The sequence below is a fragment of the Boleophthalmus pectinirostris genome, unplaced genomic scaffold, assembly GCF_026225935.1.
Source record: "Boleophthalmus pectinirostris isolate CB_2022bp ecotype Guang Dong unplaced genomic scaffold, ASM2622593v1 HiC_scaffold_10, whole genome shotgun sequence".
Taxonomy (NCBI): Eukaryota; Metazoa; Chordata; class Actinopteri; order Gobiiformes; family Gobiidae; genus Boleophthalmus; species Boleophthalmus pectinirostris.
In genome coordinates, this window is record NW_026570971.1 from 13,173,601 (window position 1) to 13,196,715 (window position 23,115).

The 23,115-nt window shown below is 40.4% G+C and overlaps 3 protein-coding genes across 3 annotated transcripts; 1 reads left to right on the forward strand and 2 right to left on the reverse strand.

Annotated features, from left to right (window-relative positions):
- Window positions 1–7,471, reverse strand: fam161b (FAM161 centrosomal protein B). The gene is made up of 8 exons (XM_020919557.2): window positions 7,269–7,471; window positions 6,544–7,019; window positions 4,358–4,650; window positions 3,095–3,213; window positions 1,646–1,813; window positions 1,422–1,521; window positions 321–481; window positions 1–82 (listed from the first exon to the last, which is right to left on the reverse strand). The coding sequence occupies exons 1-8, from the start codon at window positions 7,469–7,471 to the stop codon at window positions 1–3; spliced, it is 1,602 nt and encodes a 533-aa protein (XP_020775216.2).
- Window positions 7,472–8,104: 633 nt separating this feature from the next.
- coq6 (coenzyme Q6 monooxygenase) lies at window positions 8,105–15,174 on the forward strand. The gene is made up of 12 exons (XM_020919641.2): window positions 8,105–8,477; window positions 8,561–8,695; window positions 9,466–9,524; window positions 11,423–11,549; window positions 12,467–12,597; window positions 12,686–12,793; window positions 13,024–13,086; window positions 13,184–13,291; window positions 13,853–14,055; window positions 14,133–14,248; window positions 14,437–14,603; window positions 15,067–15,174. The coding sequence occupies exons 1-12, from the start codon at window positions 8,276–8,278 to the stop codon at window positions 15,094–15,096; spliced, it is 1,449 nt and encodes a 482-aa protein (XP_020775300.1). The 5' UTR covers window positions 8,105–8,275; the 3' UTR covers window positions 15,097–15,174.
- On the reverse strand, window positions 15,162–21,811 carry entpd5a (ectonucleoside triphosphate diphosphohydrolase 5a). The gene is given in 14 exon segments (XM_020919609.2): window positions 15,162–16,346; window positions 16,431–16,546; window positions 16,842–16,895; window positions 16,976–17,119; window positions 17,801–17,905; window positions 17,976–18,037; window positions 18,102–18,133; window positions 18,135–18,182; window positions 18,270–18,358; window positions 18,612–18,647; window positions 19,045–19,120; window positions 19,425–19,568; window positions 19,785–19,864; window positions 20,180–21,811. Coding segments are annotated over 14 exon segments (1,503 nt in total). The 5' UTR covers window positions 20,613–21,811; the 3' UTR covers window positions 15,162–16,262.
- Between the last annotated feature and the right edge of the window lie 1,304 nt (window positions 21,812–23,115).

Genomic DNA, 23,115 nt, shown 5'->3' on the forward strand with positions numbered 1-23,115 from the left:
TCATGGCATTTCGTTCGCTTTGTAGTCCACGCTCTCCTCCTTCACATCTTCAATTTTCTTTTCGGCGTCTCCATTTTCTTCCCTAAATCGGACATTTCGGGTTAGAAAAATGACTATATGTAATTACACCGAACTTTTACTTGGCCATGGTATTTGTCTTTTCTGCTCTGAAAACGGCAGGGCAATGGCTCAGAGAATTATGTAATGTAATGCAACCAAACCACATGAAGTCCTTGGCTCTGCAAGCATTTCTATTCATATTTTTACCGGACCCAGGCAGTAGAATTACAGTGTGAGAAAAAGAATTGTGAAAAATGTACCTGCTATGTTGGTCCTCAGTGCTGGCGTCTGTATTTCCCTCAGATATGGAGGGGGAGGACGACAATCTTGCGAGGCCATTTTCCTCAACAAACTGCTCTTTTAACCCTGCATTTCGGAGCGTGTTTCTGTAAGTCTTCTCTGCATTGGCCTTCGCAGATTTCTGTCACAGAACAGTCAACAACAATATAAATAGACCAGTATTTGTGAATTTTAATAAAGCTACAGTATATTCTCTGAGGGGCAGATAATTTTAAAGGTGCACTATGTAATGTTTCATTTCTGTAATTTGGCCTGGAAGCATCACCTGCTTGTTTCCATGGAGATACACAAGTTTGATGCCATGCTGTGGAACATGTCAGGCAAAGCAGTAACACTTCCATGTCAACAAACAGGTGGCGGACCCCCCACAAATGTTACATGGGATTTGGGGCATTTTTAGAATAATCAGATTATAATTTATTTTTTTTTTTTTTTCAGGAAATATTCTAAAATGCATCTTAGTTCATGTTTAAAGGAACAATATTACATTATTTTCTGGTCTATGTTATGATATTGTTTCCTCTTCAAAAACATACCTGGAGTTGTGCTTTGTTTCATTTATATTTATTTAATATTTAGTTTGTCTCTCAAACAAAACACTCTGTTCCATTTTGTGATGTCATGTGGTAATACAGGACGTGCTCCAGTGTTTTTAAACTCCATATATCCTTCATTTGGATAATTCCAGCCCTGAAATTGCCAATCTCTACTGAGCAAAAGGTAAAAGTAGCAGTTAACTTAAAAACTAACTTTAAATCACAAGGTGGAACAGAAGTTTGAGCTTTAGTGATGTAAACACTCAAATAAGAAAGGGTTACTAAAACATGTGTGAATGAAACAAAACACAACTCCGGGTATGTTTTTGATGAGGTAACGACATTCTAACATGACTAAAAGCTCACAAGAGTTTTGCGTGACACATGGCAAATAAATTACGCTGCGTATTTCTTCATATATTGATAATTAAGACATATTTTTGCTCACTTATGTAGCAAATAATACCACATTTGAACATTACAGTTTTAATTTTATAATGTAATTTGACCTCTGAACCCACTCACCTGTCTGACCTGCTGAAACAGATAGGGGCGTTGACTGACCCGCGCCCTCATTCCCTTCAGTTCCCTACTGTACTCTCTCATCCTCTGCTGGTCCGCTTCGCTGCATGTAAGCACAGATTACAGTTTGCTACTGTGGCAGGCTCTGTGGTTGTTGTGATGTGACATAGGCTGAGGTTTTTGGGATTTGGAGAATGAACAGCTCGCTTTACTTGAACGCCACTCACCGATGATGCTGTAGTTTTTCATTATACACCTCCTTTAGGCTCCTGTGCGGGTCCAGGAGCTTGGCGTGGAGCATGACCGTCCTCTGCATGGCCTCTGACCTCATTTGGTACTTTCTCAGCCAGTCAGCACTCTCCAGGGTCCTGCTCTCTTGAACTTCCATTGATTTTCTGTGAAGGTATGATATGTTACCAACGGCAAACGGTTGCATAATTAGTTTGTGCAGTCACGTAAACAACTTAAACATAAAACATTTTATTGCAATATATTACACAAAATTGACTCTCGTGAGCTTTAAGTCAGGTTAGAATTGTTGTTATCTTGTCAAAAACGTACCTGGAGTTGTGTTTTCGTTCATTCATATCAGTAACCCTTCATTACCATTTATCTTGTCTACATCTCCAAAACTTACCACCTGTTCCACCTTGTTTTGTCATGAAGCAGTAGTTTTCAAGTTAACAGCTACCTTTTGTTTAGTAGAGACTGGAAATTCTAGGACTGAAATTATTCACATTATTTTAGTGAAAGTGTATGGGGTTTAAAAACACAGTGGAGGACATCACCACATGACATCACAAGGTGGAACAGTTTGAAAGAAGAGCATAAATATGCAGGGTTTGTGTGTTAAACATGTATGAATTAAACAAAACAGCCCAAAGTATGTTTGTGATGAGGAAACAGCATTGTAACATAGATCAGAAAATAAGGTAATATGGGTCTTTTAAACATTTTATTCATTTATTATTTATACATTTCATTATTATTGGAGAATCACCCAGTTAACTATGAACCAAGGGCAGGTGCATCCTGGACAGTTAGATGTGCTTATGTCATTGGGTACATTTACATGACGAGTACAAATCAGATAATCCAATTAGCTCTGATTTTGGTGTGTGTTTACATGTAGCAAAGACATCTGATTATCAAGTCAATCAATACATTTTTAGAGAAACTGTTGAATGAATTTAAAAAGAACAAATTCATTTGTCGATTTTGCATTTTTTTTTTCTTTTCAAAGCCACAGATGTACAGATGTGAACAATCAGAAACAAATGGAAAAAATTACCCACATCAGACCTAATTTATTTGAATACTCTGAAATGCTAGAAATCAGGTAATAATCAGATTTTTTATGTGCATATACACATAGCCACAGAGGTATGAGGCTGAAAGACAAGCACTTTTGACCCGGTTTGAGTTATGGGATGCGTTGCTATTTCACAGATCTGAACAGCACCTTGGTCTGGTTGTGCCACTTGCTTGACTTTATAGACATGGATAAATTTAATGCCATACTGAGGAACATTCCAGAAAAAGTAATAAAATCTCCAAGCAAGGGACAGAAAAATACTTGAAGTATACCAACACTTTCTTCCCTCTAGGGGTTAATGTACAGTAGCTGACACCAATATGGAGATTGATGTGGATTTAATTGCTATAATTTGATTTACCTGATGGCCTCAGCGCGTTTCCGAGTAGCATCTGTAATGTACACAGGGAGAGTGTCTGTAGACAGTGAGGTCAGGGCTCCCAGAGACTTGCTTCTGCTGAGATGAGACACCGTTTGTGCCTGTGAATCATATATTACCCATGCAGATCAAATGAGGGTTAAATAATCATGTCTAGAGACTTGTAATTAGCATGAAAGCATACATTTGTGCGCATTATGTAACAGCGTGAAATCATAAATAATGAAAAGAAGTCGTATTACTTAATCAAGCCCGTGCTGTGAAAGCAATTGAATAAACTGCAAAGAAATTATATGTTGACTATGCAACTGTGTGGTTTTCTCATAGTTATGTCACTTTTATGATATGATTATAACCTTCAATCAGAGCTATGTGTGATGTTAACAGGAATTTCCCTTAAAGTTTTTATTTTAGCATCAGATTTTATAGAATTCTGGGTGTGAGCTTTAATTTGAATTTTTGAACAATTTTATACGTGTGAACTCTTAGAGGGTTCATATTTTTGAATTAAATTTCACAGCTAAATGCACTTGAGTCTAAATCATTGTGTGGGAAACAAGCTGAATCCCAAAATCAATCCTCTCACCACCGCAAATTAAATGTGTGAAATAAAATAAACTTGGTTAAAACATGCAATACTGGTTAACCAAATAATCATATTGCAAGAACATAAAAATATTGCAATAAGCTTTGTGGCAACGTGCAAATGAAATGTTAAAATGTTTTCAAAGTGTTTGTAAAGGGTTCCTTTAATATGCTGAATTTATTTTTAAATGTGCACTATTTATTGTATTATATTTTATTTATTTATTATTTAACAGATCTAAAAGGTGTATATATGTTAAAAAATAAGCGTTCTTAATATGAGTGGGCTTGCCTCTCCACAAATCTGACTTGTAACTTGGCTTGGTACTATCTTTTCATCTTCATGCAGGTATATTTAATGCCACACTGTGGAACATTCCAGGCAAAGCAATAATATGTACATGAAGACACTCCACTTGGAAAGTTACACAGTGCACTTTATGCTTTTGTTTTGACACAGATTGCTTTTGTGTAACCAAACTTTATTAATTTGTTTGTCATTAAACAGCCTGACAGTAATTATGTTTGACAAGTGTAGTCAATAAAATTCTATTCTAGGGAGTTCAATTGGTCTGAAACTTCTGATAAATAAACCAAAAGTTGCATATATTTTGCCGTACCATCCTTGTTTGACAGAATTGAGTCTACGTTGCAGTTTACCTGTGATTGTTGAGGACTGGCCCTGCTTTGGCGCACGGGGAGAGCAGATGTTCTCAGTTGGAAAGGCTGACATTTGGTTGTCTCTTTAGTCTGTGTTGTCTCCCTCTGTAAGGCTTTGTGTAGTCTGCAGAAATCTGGGACCTGACGGATGATCTTTGGTTGGAAGCTTGGGCTCTCATCCAGGAATCCTACCCTCTCTTTCCTGGTCCGATCTGCTGTGCGAAATTTGGGTCCCTCAGACAATGACGCATCCTCAACTGTTTGTCTGGGGACTTTATGGCAGTCTCTGTTTGCTGCAAAAATAACAATCGCAAAAGATCAGTCTCAGTCTCATATTCATGTTTCAAAGTTTCAAAGTGATGAAAATTGGAGCCAAAATATTTCATCTTTTGAATGGCAAAAGTTCTCCCAAAACAGAAAAACATCCCCATCAATTGACCCTATGAATTGGTGGTTGTCAGATCCTATTGACACATTGCAGCTGATGTCATCAACACTCCCTGAGGAAGTGGAGTTAATTAGAGGCATCGCACTGCTCCGTCTGAAGCTCTGTTGACCATAAAGAATGGATTTAGCTGGAGCTACAACACACAAGCTGATTTGTGCTAAACAAGTCTCTCACGCATAAAATTACAATCACAAACCAGCCAGCATTATCCAACTGTTTTTCATTTAGTCACATGCACTTTAATTTGAAAATCAAACACATTCAACAGGACCATGAATGCTCGTATTGATCACAGGTTCTCAAAACGTTTTCAACAGTGCTTGCTAGTGTATGCATTGTGTAACTGATGAGCACACCATCATAGAGATTTATGTAGAACACCCCCAGCATGATGTCATACTCTGAAGTCGGTCAAGAGTGCTCTCCAATTCACTACATAATATTGTTAACAGAATTATCTTTTTTTATTTATTTGTTTATTTATGTTTATCATATTAGACAAGCCAGATGCATTGCTTAGTGTTTTAGCACAAACTCATTTTCAACACCTAGAAAAAATATAAGCTACATAAAAAACAGACAAGACAAATTAGTTTCATTAATACATTTTCAGTGAGTGCATTTTTGGTTGGAAACATACAATACATTTAATTTGCTTTTATATTTGTTGCTGTTGGTTTCCAATTTTAAATCAGCTGGTAGCAGTTCCACGGTCTGGCCCCTTTGGCAGAGAAGGAGGACTGACCAAAAGAGAACACAATTACCACTAGTACTACCTCTTGTAGTAGCTCTGTGTGTGCATTTTATGGTCCTGGCAAATTCTGAATTCAGTGGTGTATCAGAGTTAAGACACTTAAAAAATTATTTAAGATGATTAAAATTAGTAAATCTTCAAAGTTAAATAGGTTAGGTTAATACATTAACTGAATTGAATCTGATTAGGTCTATCAATGACAAGACCCTAGAAATGGCTTTTACAACAGAAATCTACATTCATTTGAGCTCCCACCATTAAAGATGATTGACCTAGGGGAAATGCACCTAGAACAGGGGGTGGGCAAACTTTTGGACTCATGGGCCACAAAGGGTTCTAAAATTTGATGGAAGGGACAGGACCAGGAGCAGATGGATTTTTTGAGTTTTCTGGTAATCCACCTCATAAGAGAAAAAAACATTTAAATATCCCATAATTGAAAAGCATTACAAAGCATTACAATAAAATATCTGTCTTTCAAGTCCCACAGTATTTACTATTTAGTGAAATGACTTTTAAAACACTGAAAATGATTACTAGTATTATTCAAGTTCAGTGGGCCGGATTAAAAAGTTTAAAGGGCCACATATGGCCCCTTGGCCATACTTTGCCCACCCCTGATCTAGAATTTAATGTTTTTGAAAAAGTAAATTAAAAGAAACAGTAACAAAAAAAATGTGTACCCCTATAGAAAAAACATTAAACATGTTAGTTGTTTCATACTCAGTAATTACTGAGATATTAACCATAAACAAGGATGAAATATTTGCAGTTTGAGAGTTTAAAGACAAATTCTACCATATGTATAATGACCCTGCAGCTCCAACTCAACTCTGCAGACCTACAGATTAAAATGTTATGTCATATTAATAAAACCAATTTTTTCTGAAATATGGTCTCTCAAATGGTTATAGGGATTTATATGCATAGACTAATTAAACAGGCAAATAAAATAAAAATATTGGCCATATTAATTCAACTCACCTTGTTTTGAGTCTTTGGTTATTTTATGAAAACTCTTTATGACAACAGCTTCATTCTTATCTTTGGCTGCTTCATTTATCATTGCTATTAGTTTGGTCCTCTTTTCCTTTTCTCTCTCCTCAAAGCCGAATGGTTTTTGCATGGACAGTAGGAAGTTCTTTCGTTGCTCAAGCCCTCGCTGCCTCTGCCTCTCCTTCTTCAGCATCATCTCTCTGAAAAGGGACGCCGAGACATGACTGGGGACTGGAGGAGCAGTGAATTTCTTCAGACACTCAGCCATAGCCTCTTTTTCTTTGTTTGGCCATGTCATTGCCAAAGCCCGCTGACAGTGGTTTGTCTTTGCATGTTTGGATTCTGATGACTTACCAGTAGAGTTACATGCTAAATGAACAACAGACAAATTTATCTGATCAGGTGGGATCCCTTTGTTGGAGTTCAGTGCAGATGTAGATGACACTTTTCTTAGTCCAATATTTCTGAAACAAAAAATAAAGAGTCAGCATGCTTTTTCTTAAGATGGGGTACGGCGCCCCCCTTGATGGGACTCAGTTTTCCAGTTTATGTATTTAATGTCAATTCATGTCCTTCTTTAAACATGTCTGCATTTAGACTTAGACTTTAGAAGTTAAGTCCTGCTTTGGTCCAGTTTTAGCTCTGTTTTTCATGGTTTAGTGTGATGGAAAATCTATGGCCAATTCCTAGTCCGGGTGAAAAGTTAAACTGACCTGTGTTGAGCCTGTGTTTCCTCTGTGTATTTGTGTGTTGAAAGAGCAAGATCTTGTTGAATCCTCTTGTCAAGTTCTTGCTTCTGCCTCCTCTCCATCTCCTGCAGCTGCTGCTGAAGGCTCTTGCTCAGAGCTTTAATGTGATGCTGAAGAACCAACTCAGATTCAAATTTGTCTCGCAGCAACATCTCCAGTTTGGACATGTTACAGAAATACTGCAAAAGTAAAGCAAAAATTGTCAAGCTGCACAACACACAAAATAAGATATACCTACAAAAGCTATAAAGCTATATAACTTATATAACAGTAATAGGATCAGTTCACATAGAATGGCGAAGTATGCCAGTATAAGTTGTTCTTCGTTGTTGTTTGGCTTCTTTTGCAGACTAATCAATTTTGCTGAGAGGGAGAGGTTTGCGCCTCTGTTAACACGTAACCATGGCAACCATGCGAACGCCTGCTCAAAAAAGTCTCTGCAAAAGCCTCTCGAGATGTAAACTCAATTAAAATCAAAATTAAAAAAGCACCGGGTCCCATGCTGTAAGCGTATACAGACTTTAGTGCTTCTTTGTAAAAGTATAAAATAACAGCCCATAAAAACGAAAGGTTAAAGCAAACCTGTAAATTAAGTTTTGGGAAGTTGCACTCCTCGTTAAATGGTCATCTCCCAGTATTCCACGGGGTAGATTCGCTTTGAAGATGCTTTGCTCTTAATTTAGTAGTTTAATATAACATGATTATCAAATATCACGGATCGAGGGCTTCAGAGCAGTGAGGCAGAGCAGGCTGCGTCAGAGGAGACGCGTCCTGTGATTGGACTAGAAGCCGGAAGTACTTCCTGCAGCGCTTGTCAACATAACATGGCTGAAAGGAGAAAGAGGCGTCCGTAATCGGACATATTCAAGGGGAAACGTGTGGCTAATTGCCAAATAAAATAACCACAGTAACATTTTACTTTCCTCCTTAGAGCACCAGTTTCCCTCATGACGAAAGAGTGAAAATAGAGAATGCACAAACTCGCCAAGACGACGCTGGCCCTGAACGGACTGACCAGATGTCTATTTGCAGAGAGATGGCTCACTTCCCCCAAAAGTCTTTGTCGAGGATTTGTTTGCAGTCCGCAGAGCAACAGTGGTAACCAAGATGATGTATATGATGTTATTATATCAGGGGGAGGCATGGTCGGATCTGCCATGGCTTGTTCCTTGGGTGAGTGTTGTAACCCCAAACAGCCTCTGTTCCTGTTGTAGTGTCAAGCATATTTGATAGATTTGTCATTATTATGATAACAGGCATGGATCCCAACCTAGAGGACAAGAAGATTCTCCTTCTTGAAGCAGGTCATAAGAATGTGATGGACACAGTCCCGGACACCTACAGCACCAGGGTCAGCTCAATCAGTCCTGGGTCTGCAACCCTTCTTGCAGGTAGACACCAGTACTTACACATACAGATATATGAATATCGTTTATATATTGATGTGTGAGAAATGGGGGCAAAGGTTCTTAAATTAATACAAAAATGTCATCTGTAAATCTTATCATAGTGAACTCAGCCTGTATTTGCCAGCATTATCCTCTGTAGCAGCAGCTCACTGGAGGTTTTGCTAACACATGTTATTTTGGCATGGGGTTCTCGCTGATAAAAATAAACTGTGTCAATGTCAAGTAACCAAGTAACTTCAGCAGGGTGCTTGGACCATCAGTGCTCTTTTGCACATGATATGGTCAACATTTTCAGCTTTTTTAGATTGGATCAGATTTTAGTGACCATCATACACATGTGTCATTGTGAAATATGAGGTGTAGAGGTTTGCCTCTGGCAAAATGCTAGAAAAAAGGTATGCAGGCCTGTTGCTCTGTGTGTGTTGTTGCTATTTGCTGTTTAAGTCTTTATTTGAAGGGAAATATTCAGAGACATTAAGTTAAAAGCTGCACCAGATTGTAGCTAAATAGCAAATTTCCAAGTACATCTTTTTAGACAAAGAAGCATGTCATTTGATTTTAGATGTTTTTATTGCACTGAAAAATGTATAAAAACATCCATCCTTACTGTGAACAGGCTTGCTCCCACTAAACTTATTCTTACTTGGCCTAGAGGTGAGCCACCTCCTGCTTGTTTCCAATGAGATGTTGTTCTTTTGGCTATAATGTTCCACAGTATGGCATTATTGTGTTTGATATTTGTTTTTTGTTAGGTGTCGGAGCATGGGAACACATCACTAATATGAGATGTAAGCCTTACAAAAAGATGCAGGTATGTTGATCTATCATGGGTATCAAACACTTTCTGTCTGGTGTCAAAAGAATAAAAAAGAGAAGGACCTTTAACATATTTAACATACATAACACACATGTTTTGCCAGTTAGTCATTTAAATAGCACACCTGACTTGACTTATCACCTGAGTTAAAATACCTTCAAACACTTACAGATGAAATACAAATTACTTCCTCAATTCTTTTGTAGCTTTCACTGCTTCAGTGGCTCTTCTGACTCCTCTTAACACAAGCAAAAATAGTTTAGGCCATATGCAAACCAAACATCTCCCAAATCCCTCTATTAGATATTGTTATTTTTTATATTTACCATAGACCATTTTACTGACATGCTCTATGTAATTCTGCCATCCATCAATAACAACACTATGCAATTTGTGGAGAGAAAAAGCCTTTAACACTCAGCTAGTCACTCATTCAGCTCATTGAACAAGCAACATAATACAGCGTCATATAATCATGTATGTGGTATGTACATGTTCGTGTGAAAATGGAGAACATTGAGTTCATTTTGCAGACATATTGTTCATTCCTTTGTGCAATTTCTGTCCTTTCTGTCACTCTCTTCAAATTCAATCGCACTAAATATATCAATAAACACACAGCATCTAAAAGACTATTTTTTAACTGACCGTAGCAAAGCATCGTTTAGTTCAAAGGCCGTTGCAGGTTACTTGTATTAAAATGTGTTATGTTATGCTAAATAAATCATTTGGGCTTTTTCAGATTGGTTCTCATAGCCAGTGTCTTTTAATTATGAAGATTCATGTGAACAAGTGCAAGAAGATGAAAGATTAGGAGAGTAGTTGTTTGCTACAATGTGAAGCCACTTTTACGGCTGTGGGTGCAGGCTCGGTCCTTCTCGAAAGATGTGGTGGGAGCGTACCAAACACATGACCGCAGGGCTTCTCTCTCGGCCCAAGATGTCATCATGTGCTGCCTAAAAGCGCTCATGCTAGTGTCCCTCTGCCATTATACCTTCACTGTGGTGCCACGGACTTGTTTGTCCACTGCATCTCCGTCATTTTCTATACATTTCAGCCATAATGTCGGAAAGTATGCAGAAAAGCTGGAAATAGCATTCTTTCCATTCAGTAAAACGCTTCTCCACTTCCACTCTAAATGCATGCTTTGCTTTTAGGTCTTTGATTTGAAACAGAGGGCTGCTCCTGCTCCTTCCTTAGAGTTGTGAGAAATCTGGTCGTATTGTTTGAATAACACAAAGAGCACCGCCAGGCCGCTCTTTCCCAAGCTGAATCATTCGGACTTGTATTAAACTAACCCCAAACTGTTTTTGGGCCCTTCTCAGTAAATCATTCTTCCCAACCACTTATCACAAGCTGCAGCCCCAGTGTGATTAGTGGTTTACTTGAGGGTATATCCCCCCACTTTATGGCAAGTCAGTAAAAAGTAAAGCAGTAGCACATTACTGCCAAATGAAGGGTTGTGTCACCATAGTTACAAGCGAGGAGAGATTAACCTTGTACAAACACTTTCACCCTCCATGTTGAACTCCATGGTGGATCCAAGGCTGAAATTACAGTAGCTGCAAACGGCAACTCTTTCTGCCACTTTGGGTTGTGGCTAAATATTTACTTACTCTGTAATGTTCACAAACAGGTCATTAGTTATTTGTGCTACCAAGAAAATGAAACATCCACATCCAAACAAACTGACTCTAGTGAGTACATACTATTATTAAGATGAAGTTACGAATCCAAACAGGGTTTGTAGGGACCTTCACAGCATATACTGCCCGTGCCCGCCTGAGTACCATGTAAACTTTGATGTGTGCAGCTCAATGAAGCGACAACTATATATAGCTATAGGGGATGCATTAAGCACAGACCACAGCCATAATGGGCCTCTCATTTAGGTTTGGGATGCTTGCTCAGATGCCCTGATCATATTCGATAAGGACAACCTGGAGGACGAGATGGCATACATTGTAGAGAATGACGTAGTTGTGGCAGCCCTCACTAAACAGCTGGACAGTTTAGCTGGTAAGTAAACACGCTTTTTATCATAAACTTTGGGTTTATTGGGCATGTTGGCTAAATCCTGCCATATTTATTTCATGCTGTCCTCACATTTTGTTTATTATTTGTGGTGAAATCTATTTGAGACTTGCAGAGCCACTGGAGCTGTAGTTTTTTCTCTAGTTCAGTTAAAATGTAGAACTCCAAGAACTATGGCAAATACAGTGAGGACACGTGAGGTCCAGGGACTTATTTAAAGCTGCCATGTATACAGCAACTCTAAATACATTCAAATGTACAGATTGCTGTTCCATTCTTATCCACATTAGACCCTCTTTTGTGAAGTTGACAAAAAAAGCCTAACTGCTTGACAGCCTGAGTGGCATATTTATAAACACTTTTTGACTTTTGGTGCCAAATTGTGGAATTGTGGTCACTGCACGTTTTTACCTCATGTGCCTCTCACTTGTCCGCTCCTTTCTCATTTGAGCGAGGGTGTTGTTGCACACACAGCGTGGTAGATGAAAGCTTTTCCCATGCAGCTGCAGTTCTCTACATCACAGTGTCCCATTTTCCTTCCCATGATTCTGATTCAAATCTATGAAAAAGTCAGCTGCTGATTCCAGGTAACAACAGATGTCATAAGAGCAACTATAGATCAACTGGCACAAAGTATATGAGCTGTGCCAGGCCAAAGTCACTCAACATGTTCTGGGTGAACTTCCGGTGCAACCATAAACCAGCTTTGATAATCAGCTGTTCACCATGTGGTTCATAGATCTTTCATTGCTTCTATTGTGTTTCTGATAAATGTACTGAATTTAAACATTATACGTAGTATTTCTGTGCTTTAAAGATAAGATAAACCTTTATTTGTCCCACAGTGGGGCCATTGCCAATGCCTCTGTCATGATAATGACTGTGCCTTTGCTTTTCAACAGATAATGTGCAAGTGAAGTACAGGTCTAAGGTGGTGAAGTACACATGGCCAATGCCACATCAGGCAGTTGATTCCATCCCGTGGGTTCAGGTCACACTAGCCAGTGGCGAGACTCTGCAAACCAAGCTGCTTGTCAGTATTTGATTAAATGCTGCTATCATTCATGTTCCCTATTTTATGTTTTTCTGTTTCTCTCATTTTTTGCTTTTTTTTTTCTCAGATTGGTGCTGATGGGCAAAACTCAATGGTGAGACGGGCATTAGGAATTCCTACAGTCAAGTGGAATTATGACCAGTCTGCTGTTGTTGCTGTGTTGCGCCTATCTGAGGTAAATATAGTTTGCATTCTTTCAGATTATTATTATACACAATGTCTCAAGTCATTTGAATATTCCTACTTTAGTCTTCAATTGTGCTGGTAGTCTTAAAATGGCATTGTCATAAAGGAAAGAACAATGCTTCTGCTCAGCAGCTGACGGTCTAAGATTTGTTTACATGTGCTTAATGTGTAATTAAAGTGTGTGTACAATAAAACATGTTTGATTTATGTTTTTGATAGCCCACAGAAAACAATGTTGCATGGCAGAGGTTCCTCCCAACTGGACCCATAGCAATGCTACCGGTAAAACAGCTTTTACTGCTCTAGTTCTCCTTGCAAATCAGTCAGCTCAGTGTGTTATTAGTGCCAGATAATGCCTCAGCATTAATGTTCACAACAGCTGTCGGACTCTGAGAGCTCTTTGGTGTGGTCCACCAGCCATGGCCTCGCAGAGGAGCTGCTGCAGCTGGACGAAGAGAGCTTTGTGGACGCAGTCAACTCTGCCTTTGTGAGAAATGTCATTTTATAGCAATATAAAGTGTCACACTTTCCATGCGCCAGCAGAAAGTTGCTACATTTCTGTTTACTCACAGGTTACTCACATGCTGAACAGCTGCGGTGAATCCCCTAAACACAGCTGTCATTGTTTGACCCATCTTTACACCATAGTCATATTTTTCTGAGTCCAGGGTGTACCTTTCAATTCTTCTGTTCAGACAAAAGTCCTTTTCCCAAGCTGGTTATTTTTACTGATTTTGCTGATGGACAGGGTCACCACGGTTGAGTCACGTTAGGTTTCAAGCCTGGTGTGCTAATTAAACCTGTGGTCTCCCAGTGTCGACCATTACTGCATGGAATGTTTTTCAAACAGAGCTAATTCGACTGTATAGCCTGGCCGGCATCTTCTTTTAATTAGCCAGGCTCACAGTGCCCTGCCAAACCAGTTAGAGAAAAAAAACTTTCCCTGGCCTGGAGTTCAGCTTTGCTCATATGTCAGCTAATTTGTGTGTCCACAGAAGGATAATGGCTGTTTTCTCTCTTTGTCTTTGAATGTGCCCCCGTGCCACAGTGGAGTAATGAGAACCAGTCCGACCTGGTGGAGACGGCTGGCTCTATGTTTCGCACTGCCCTCTCAGCGCTGATGCCTTCTGCAGGCTCACCCCGACAGCTTCCTCCCAGTGTAGCTGCTATAGGCCCAAAAACCCGGGTCATGTTTCCCCTCGGCCTGGGGCATGCATCAGAGTATATCAGACACCGTGTTGCTCTAATTGGGTACAGAAAAAAGTCTATTCAATTTGATTCATGCAATAGTAAAAAACAACATTGAAAACACAGGTTTGTCTGTACAGGGATGCTGCCCATCGAGTGCACCCACTGGCAGGTCAGGGAGTCAACCTGGGCTTTGGGGATGTGGCGAGCCTCACACATCTCCTGAGCCAAGCGGCTTTTAATGGGAAGGACTTAGGTCAGTGCTACACAGAAACACTGTGGTGCAAGTCCACAGTTTTTAAGCTCTTTTCCTTTCAAAAATTAATTAAAGAGTTGTTTTTTCCTTTTCTCTTATTAGTCATTACGTGAAATGTTTTTGGCGTAATATCATATGTACAGTGCAAATGATAAAACTACCTGCTTTTTTTTTTTTTTTTTTTGCAGGAGCTATGCAGCATCTCTTGGAATATGAAACTGAGAGGCAGAGGCACAACCTGCCCATGATGGCTGCCATAGACCTGATGAAGCGACTCTACTCCACTGATGCTGCTCCGGTGGTGCTCCTGCGTACCTTTGGCCTGCAGGCCACCAACATGCTCCCAACACTCAAAGTAAGTTTCTGCTCTCGTCACATGACCACCTGTCACATTAAGCCCCACCCTCTTTCTGATTACACAGAGCTTTACTTAAGCTGTGTCTATAATTTCTAGTGTTCTGAACCTACTACTATGGCATCTAAGTTTAGCCCCAAATTTACTGTTACCAAAAGTGTGTGGGTGGGGTGCAGGGCTGGCTCAGGGGCAGCGAACAGTGGTGTTAGCTTGTGTTTTCACACCCCTTTTATTACTGACCACTCACATGAAATAGCTTTATTTCCTACTAAGTGATTCAGACCAACACAACCTTAACGGGCTGTAAAGAGGCTTTATTGGGAGTACAAAGTTAAACGTGACACTTTTTTCCATTTTTAACAGTGATTCAGTGCAAACAGCTCAGGTCTGAGGGCACTGGGTTGAACAGCACTAGTAGAGGTTACTGAGGCTTTGACTTGACTATGTCCTTTGCTTCTTACAGGAGCAGATCATGGCCTTTGCAAGTAAATAATCTGTTCAACACATATGTGCTTCTTCATCCAAGTACTCCGAGTGAATGTAAATAAAATTCTATTTTGTTTTCACTAAACATGTTTCTTTGTTTGCAAAGACAAAAGACAAACATGACAGAAGGTTAAGTGAATTAATTTAAAATTTATTAAAACAATGATGTATAATGTACACACCTGAATTTTAAAAAATATTAGTTAATGAAAAAGCCATTTGTTGAGGAATGCAAAAGCCATTCTTGTCAAGTCATTATATTTTACAAATACATTAAGTATATACAGCAGTAGTTATTAGAGTGTGAAATACTGAAAAGACAGCAAAGGCGAGGCAGCTGCACAAGAAGGTATATTCTAGTTTAAGTCTCAGTCATTTTACATGTGTACAGTTCACAATATAATAGTTTCATAACTCTAAAGAAACCAGGTGCACTTATGCACACCAAGAAAGTTTTTTTTAAATGTGCATAATTAATATTTGCCATTTCCTCTTGAAATTTCTCTGGCCTATATCCTGGTAGTTAAAGGCCCTTCAATGTAGTCACTGTGAAGAGGAGTGCTTCCTTCTAGACCAAACAAAGTCAACTGGCCTTACTTCAAAATAAAAGCTTTGAAGCATAGAAGAAATTGTTCTGTGAGGAAGAGTCAATGTGGAGCTCTTTACAAATAGAACAACTCTGTAACTTTGTGTCTCAAAAACATTCTGTGATAAAAGTGTTTTGTGCAAAGTTTAAGATTTTTGTTTGTATTATCTAATGATTCCTGCCATGCCTTAAAATCTGTACAAACTTTGGCTCCCTAACAGTATCAGGCATTTTAAGAAATTTTACTGCATTTATTATTGCGCACCAAAACCACAGAAATCAACCAGAATGTCACCCTGTCACCCTGACTACTGCTCCTAAACTAGGACCATGCAGGTATGTGAATAGCATATCATGTTCAAACATCCAAGAGAAATCATTAATGTAAACGTACAAAAATCTTTTCAAATAAACCCAATGGTTCTGGTACAGTAGAAACAGCTGGCATTATAAAAAAAAATAGTGATTTCTCTTCAACAGTTCTTGGACATGTGAGGCTGTGTATGGTGGGACATCTGGTGGAGGAGGGCGGAGGTAGCCCCAGTGAGGGTTCCTCTCAGTGCCAGCTGCAGTCACAGCCGTGGGCTTTAGTGGATGTTCAGGTTTCTAAAGTAATCAAAGGTGGCCCCAAGAGCCCAACTTGTTTCCACATTGTTAACTTTCTTAGCAAGCTATGAAAGGGGAGGAAATGGGTCCACAATGAGTTACAATTGTCTTATAAAACTATATAACATCTTTAATCCTGTTGCACTTACATGTAGCTTTGTGTTGTCCTTAAAGCCGAAGCCTTCTTTTAAGAGACAAGTGATATATGTCAGATCCATGCAGAGGAATGGGTGGGTGGTACGGTATTTAGACATTTTGTTGCACACTAGAAATGAAGAGAAAATGAATACATAATGAATACATAAATACATTTATGTCAAAGAGTTATTAACTGACTTCATACATAAATACATGGAGGGATGAGTGGAGGGTAAGGGTCAGCACAGGGGCAGGGCTGATGGTACAAACCTGCCTGAACCATAGCAGAAGTGCTATGCCATTGACAGAAATGCCCACTTAAGTTTATAGTAGCTATTTGGTGGTATTTGAAATATAGTATAGAAGTCTAAATGCTCATGACAATCATTCTCACGACTTTCGTAAGGTGATATAACTAGTACCTTCTTTTGCCTTCTTCTTGAAGTCTCGTACTTCTACAGTTCCACCTCTGCTATCTGAGGAAAAACATAGATTCTGCTTAAAAAAAAATATGAGAATTATGATCAAATGATGTGTACACAGTGTGTCCACTTACCAATGATGCCTGATTCATTCGCTCTGTCAAAGTAGTGAGAGAAGGCATAGAAAAGACTGCTCCCCTTCAGTTCAAAGGGCTGGTGCACTATGCCTTTGATCACTCTCATCATTTCATAGTAGCACAGCTTATAGCCAGCATAGCCTGAGAGCACATAGAAAAGAATGATGTAACCCACACTGAAAATGGACTGGAGGAAACCACCAGTTGGAGGTGCATTGCAGCAGCAGTGGTTGGAATGTGATGATGAGGGCCAGTAGACGGAGCTGAGGTTAACCGAGGGGTAAAGCTGAGGGGCTCGTGTGAGCATACCCAGGGAAGCCCCAGTAGCTCAGGGTTCACAGGCTCGCGGGCACTGTGTGGAGAAGCTTGGCTCATTTGTGCTCGAGAAACCATGTGCTGACAAGAGTAGCAGTTAGAGCTGCCCTGATGGCCTGCCTATTTTTACCACATAATTGTGAGCGGTTCAGATCAAGCCACTCGCTACACAAAAAAGTAACAACTCTGGAACAAGCCCTGCATCTTTTGGCTACTGGACTGTGGTATGGGAGTGACTGCTTTATTTGTGAAGCTAACTGACAGTTTTCTTTTCTTTTAAACACAAGGTTTGCTGCAATATAATTGTTCAAGAGGGAAGATAAAGAGTCACAAGATGACAAAACATGCGTTTGGCGCCAAGGTTACAAAAACTTCAGCGGCTAAATCTTCTCATCTTAGACTGTATTGTACTGTAGTCTATTGTGTTCAAATGCTGAGAAAGGAATGCTGGCATAGTTGGATCTAGTGGTCTGGGAAAGCAATAAAACTTCAGAGCTTTTATCTTACCGTCTGCAATCCCGCTAACTTTGTAGGTGTTTCCTGAAAAATACAATTCTTCTCCTTTGAGTCTTTTTGGAAGACAGGGACTTGTGAAGACTTTCCAATCAAGACCTGTGGACACAAATATGAGTTTAGTTACCACTTAAAATTATGCTCAAAGTGGAATATATGTTGTACTTACCAGCTGCTCCTAAAGCTCCCATGGCAGACAGGCGACCGGCAACCAGTCCATTTCCCAAATAACTGAGTTAAGAGAAGATTTTTACTTTAAATACTAAATGGCAAATGATAAAAATGACAAACTTACCTATGTGTGTACAGCTGATAGGTGTGGTTGAAACAGGTTAAAATTAGCGATATAAGATGAGGGCGCAGACTGGATTGTTTTCTGTTGGATAAAATAAGTAGATTTACTTATGTGTTTCCTTTAATGTTTCTAGTGTAAACAGTTCACACATGATTTTATATACAGTACCTTTGACTTTGGGAGGAAAGTGATCTGTGTTGATCCACCACCCAAGTCCAAGATGCCCACTGTCCTTCGAGTGTTAGAATACAGGTGTCCTGTGGCACAAAATGACACTTTTTTAAAACTTTCACAGTGATGTTGTTGCAGGATTATAATGCCTGCACTTCTGAAGGCAGCTCATCTGTGCGAAACACGTGAGGGAACATCACTTGTTTTCGCGAGCTGCTTGGGGCCAGTGTTTCAGACTCCTAACCTCATTCAGTAGACAGCTCTATGTGTACATAGGCCCACAGATATGAGAGTGCTGACCACCAACACCAACATAACAAAACACAAGCAATGTCTTACCTGTGAGGAAGTTCACTGTGACCCAGGCAAGGACTCCTAAAACAGCACAGAGCAGGGCAGGCATTAGTGAAATCCTGACACTGCAAGTAACTGAATTAAGACCTCTATATTTGTATTTCAAAAGTGTTGACAGAAGAATTGTGTCAAGCTTGGCTTCATTAGCTCATGTTAAAACAGCTGAGTTGGTCTGACATGAAGGATTGCAGTCGGCTCTGATGTTAGGTTATTGCACTTGTAAAGTGTGTGATGACACATGACACACTCAGGGAGCCTTAATGAGAACTCTGGAAAATTGCTCACAATTACTGGGTGTGGACATAAACTACAGTAGTAGTAATGCATCTCCTAATTATGACAGTAAAAATATCTCTGGAATATTATGGCATTATGGAGTGGAGAGGTTAGTCAACAGAAATTGGTAAATATATAATACCTTCATTTGTTCCGGGCATAATGGAAACACTGTTGTTTGGCACAAAGAATGGAGACTCATCGAATACTTCTTTCACCTATGAGACAAAAATGTCAGTTACATGCTTTCAACTGTTTACAACAGAGCACTATGACTAACCCTGGACTGACAGATAACCTAACCACATGCATGGTTGAAACAGTAGCCTAGATTTAATATGGTAAATGACAAATATGGTTACTCCACACAACCTCACAACAGCTGTTTTTGCTACATAATGACCACCAAATGGGCAGACTTGCTGCCTCTTTTTCCAGTGACACTTGTAAGCAGTTAGTGGTTTCTCTTCACGTTCCCCGGCGGGACGGTTGGCTCATGTGCCAAACAGTCTGAGGCCTCACCTCCTTCAGAAGGCGGTTGGCTTGTTCCTGGGGCAGCAGGCGCAGCCCCGCAGTGGCTCTCAGCACCACTGGGGTCCTCCTCCAGTCCTCCTCTGGAACTGTCTTCTTTGCTATTTTCAGCAGCTGGCGAATGGTGTTGCCGCCCTATAGACAAACATCCAGAATACAGAAACAAAATACCTGATGTAAATGGTAGATAGGAGTGACAGCGTCAGCACTACACATTTTGATAATTGCACAATGTTACATACACCCAACTCTTGGAAAGCCCTCGCACTTTTGTGGTTTGTACCAGACAGACACCTCCCTAATATACCTGATCATTAATAAAAACTACACAGAAAGCGTCTACAAACATACCTCCTCAGGATTCTCTTTGTAAGCAGACAGGCCAGGCTTTACAGCATGGAACATCTCATTGTCCAGGACCGGCAACTCAACTACAAAAGCCAGAACACAAACCCAGTGACCACTTAATGTGATGTCTTGTGGTTGTGAAATAAACACTGGTGCATTTAATTGCTTGGTTTGGATATTTAGTCTCATGCATTTGACCTACATTCAGAGTTTAATTGACTATGTTCCTACACATACACACAAGTCAACACATTTCAAGTTCATTGAGCTGCTTTTAGAAGTGAAGCATGTGCCTGCAGCTGGAGCGTGGTTCGCATTACACCATAGAGTGAATGAGCTAACAGCAGACAGTGGGAGCCAGCAGAAACCTCAAAGCCAGAATGAGAGAGAGGACTTACCCGGGTCCTTTTGGATGAACTTATAGATGTGGATTCTGGTGCCTGTGCTCCCGGCGTCAAACATGATCCCATGGAAGACCCGACTCATATTGACAGGAGAGGGAGCTTGAGGTGCCGACTGGGGGATCTCATGTGGGCGGTAAGGCTCAGGTGCAGCGGGATGAACCACTTCAGGTACGGGGTTAAATGCCTCGGGGATGGGGTGGATCGGCTCAGGTGCAGGGTGGAAGACTTCTGGAACCCGAGGGTGAGTGGGCACTCGAGGCGCGGGGTTGGATGCCTCGGGGAGGAGGTTTTCAGTGTTGGCAGAGTGTTCCCGGTAGCGATAATAGATGGGGATGTAGCGGTGGTGGCGGTAGTAGGTCGCCTCTGTGGAGAGGCTCCCAAATAGAAGCCACACGCACACAGAGAGCAGTAGTCTGACGGAGACCATGGTGTTCGCAGTGAAGATAGGCGCAGAGAAAGAAGTGGATCAGTAGCAGACTCTGAGGGTCCTGAGGAGAGGCAGAAGGAGCAGAGGAGCTGCAGTGTGGATGCGATACACACTCAGGACTGTCCGCTCATCTCTTTACACTATATAAAGACATAAGGGCTTGGCACAGGGCCACAACGCGAGCAGCCGTCCACCAATCGTGTGGCAGTCCATCCCCGCTCCTTCAGGGGTCCCCATCACCTCCTCCTCTCCTCCTCCCACCGGGCGCTGATACTACCTGCTACCCGGCAACTTTTCTGCTTTTTTTTCCCATTCATGGAATATTTTGGGAGTTAAATTCTCCCCTCCTCAACTTTACGCACTATTCTGGTACCCGAAAGTCCTCTTTGAAGAAAAGGACTAGGCCTACATGAAAGAGTGAATGAAGAATCTTGGAATAAGCAGTCTTCTTAAAATACTTTTATAGGTGCTTTTTAAGCCTTTTCTGTGACTCGCCTGGAGCAAGAACAGCCTACTTAATGTGTGCGTAAATTTGCCTTTGCCTATAATAAGACATGAAATTTTGCATTTACAACTGCAGAGGCATGTGCAACGTTTTATGCTTTAAAGAATAAAAAATCCATAACATTTTTAATGTCACGTGCGTGCCGGCAAGAAAAAGTTGCTGTGAAAATGAAATAAAAAGTAAATAAAATAAAATGCGACCTATTCCCCAGCTGTTTTAAGTGACATTAACATTTAAAATGTTACATTACTCCCACTCAACGTGCTGCTGACCGCTGGATTCCAGAGGAAATATTTGGGCACGTTTCAGAGTGTGCATGAAGCGATTGAGTGGCTGTTTCTGATGTAGGTGGGCGGTTGGTAGCACAGCAGTATAACATACTGCCAAACTGCCACTGCCTCCGGTCAGAGTTCAGGAGATTTGAGCGCATGGTGATATAATGTAGCCTAAAGGCATCAATACATGCACGATCACATTCAAGACAAGCCAAACACATAATTGGACATTACAAACATTTCAAACCACCAGTTTTCCACCTCTTTGTGTTTTTCATTTGTAGAGTAAATAAGGTTAAAATGCATTTATCCAGGCTTGGGACCAGCACAATAAGCAAAGGGACTTGCTGGACTTGCTCCTGTCCTACATGAATTCACTGTGTAATGTTGTTTACAAACTGTAAGAGAACCATAGTGGAACCAGAGGAACTCTAGAATCCCTGGTTCAGAACTGGGCACCGCGGGCACCCCTCTGCTGCCTGGATTTGAATATGGTCCTCTGGGAAAAAATAACTGCTCACCCCTGGCCTAGATTATTAGGCAGCCTAATAATCTGAATGAGGCTAATTTAGGCTGATTCAGAGCACATACACTTGAGTGACAGTGTTTCACAGGGTGCAGTGGTGACTGAGCCATGTACTGCTTAGAATCAGAGGGTAAGGGGAGGGCAGAGGTCTCAGATGGGCACTGCAAAGTGCAGGAAGTCCATGGAAAGGACAATGTGCGAGGGTGGGGCTTGGCACCAATGTTCACCCATCATGCCATTCCACTCCCAGGACACTCGACTTCGCAAAGCACTGTTCCAACACTGTAATTTGAACTAAAAATATTGGACTTTTTTCCTCCTTCCTTTTTTCTAAACACTGTGGCTACTTTTTTCAATCTTGCGGCTAACCAGAATGGTTGTTGCCCCTATCAAAGAATACATGTGCAGGACCTCTCACTGACTTGCCAATATGACTTACCAGCATGTTTGCATGTTAAATCACAGACTGCAACACATGAAAATAACGTGCTAGAAAATGTATTCTCCATTATATTATGTACACAATTGGTGATAATATCCTGCGTAAAATCAATAGTTTGAGCGCAAACCCAGATTTTTGAGCAACACTGCACATGTGGGTTTTAATTTACATGCAACTACCAACAATTACAGATTTCATCTTTATCTTTTTGCATGCAACAGTTGTGGCTGACTACATTTCGTCTGCCCACGCCTGTTTGTTTTTACATGATGCAGCACTTTACAAATGAAATGTTTTAAAGCAGAGCATGCTTCAGTCCAAGGTTTGGCATTTGGCTTCAAGTTAACAGAAACCGTAAATGCTTAAGACAGGGCACCAGCTTTGTAATCTACACTGTGCAATGTATCATTAATATGCTGCAATGTTGCCCACAGGAATGCCATGTTTGTGGGTGTCCTACCCCAACAAGTCCATTGAAGAGACCCAAAGCTTGTCATTACAATTCCAATGATAATGACAGCTTTGAAAAGCTCAAGGTTATTTCAGTTTTCTCTCCTCACTGTCATAGTAATTACCTTTAAATTTAGTTCCCAAACTTTGTTCATGATGCCAGAGCCGTGAACAAGCCTATATGATCCAGTTTACAGTAGCTACACCCAGCACTTGGCCATATCAACTTGTGTTTCATGAATAATCCAGAGTCAGCTGCTGCTGAACACTGAACAACATATCTGATGCAAACTAAGCTATGAGCC

What these genes read in the sequence shown, in the direction of transcription:
- fam161b (XM_020919557.2), bottom strand. Translation starts at nt 7,471, where the DNA reads ATGTCCAAACTGGAGATGTTGCTGCGAGACAAATTTGAATCTGAGTTG. An exon ending in GAAACACAGGCTCAACACAG is followed by an intron (nt 7,020 to 7,268) that starts GTCAGTTTAACT and finishes TTTTTGTTTCAG; the next exon opens with AAATATTGGACTAAGAAAAG. An exon ending in GAAAAACTACAGCATCATCG is followed by an intron (nt 1,522 to 1,645) that starts GTGAGTGGCGTT and finishes GCTTACATGCAG; the next exon opens with CGAAGCGGACCAGCAGAGGA.
- coq6 (XM_020919641.2), top strand. Translation starts at nt 8,276, where the DNA reads ATGCACAAACTCGCCAAGACGACGCTGGCCCTGAACGGACTGACCAGA. An exon ending in ACAGCTGGACAGTTTAGCTG is followed by an intron (nt 11,550 to 12,466) that starts GTAAGTAAACAC and finishes GCTTTTCAACAG; the next exon opens with ATAATGTGCAAGTGAAGTAC. An exon ending in GACCCATAGCAATGCTACCG is followed by an intron (nt 13,087 to 13,183) that starts GTAAAACAGCTT and finishes TGTTCACAACAG; the next exon opens with CTGTCGGACTCTGAGAGCTC.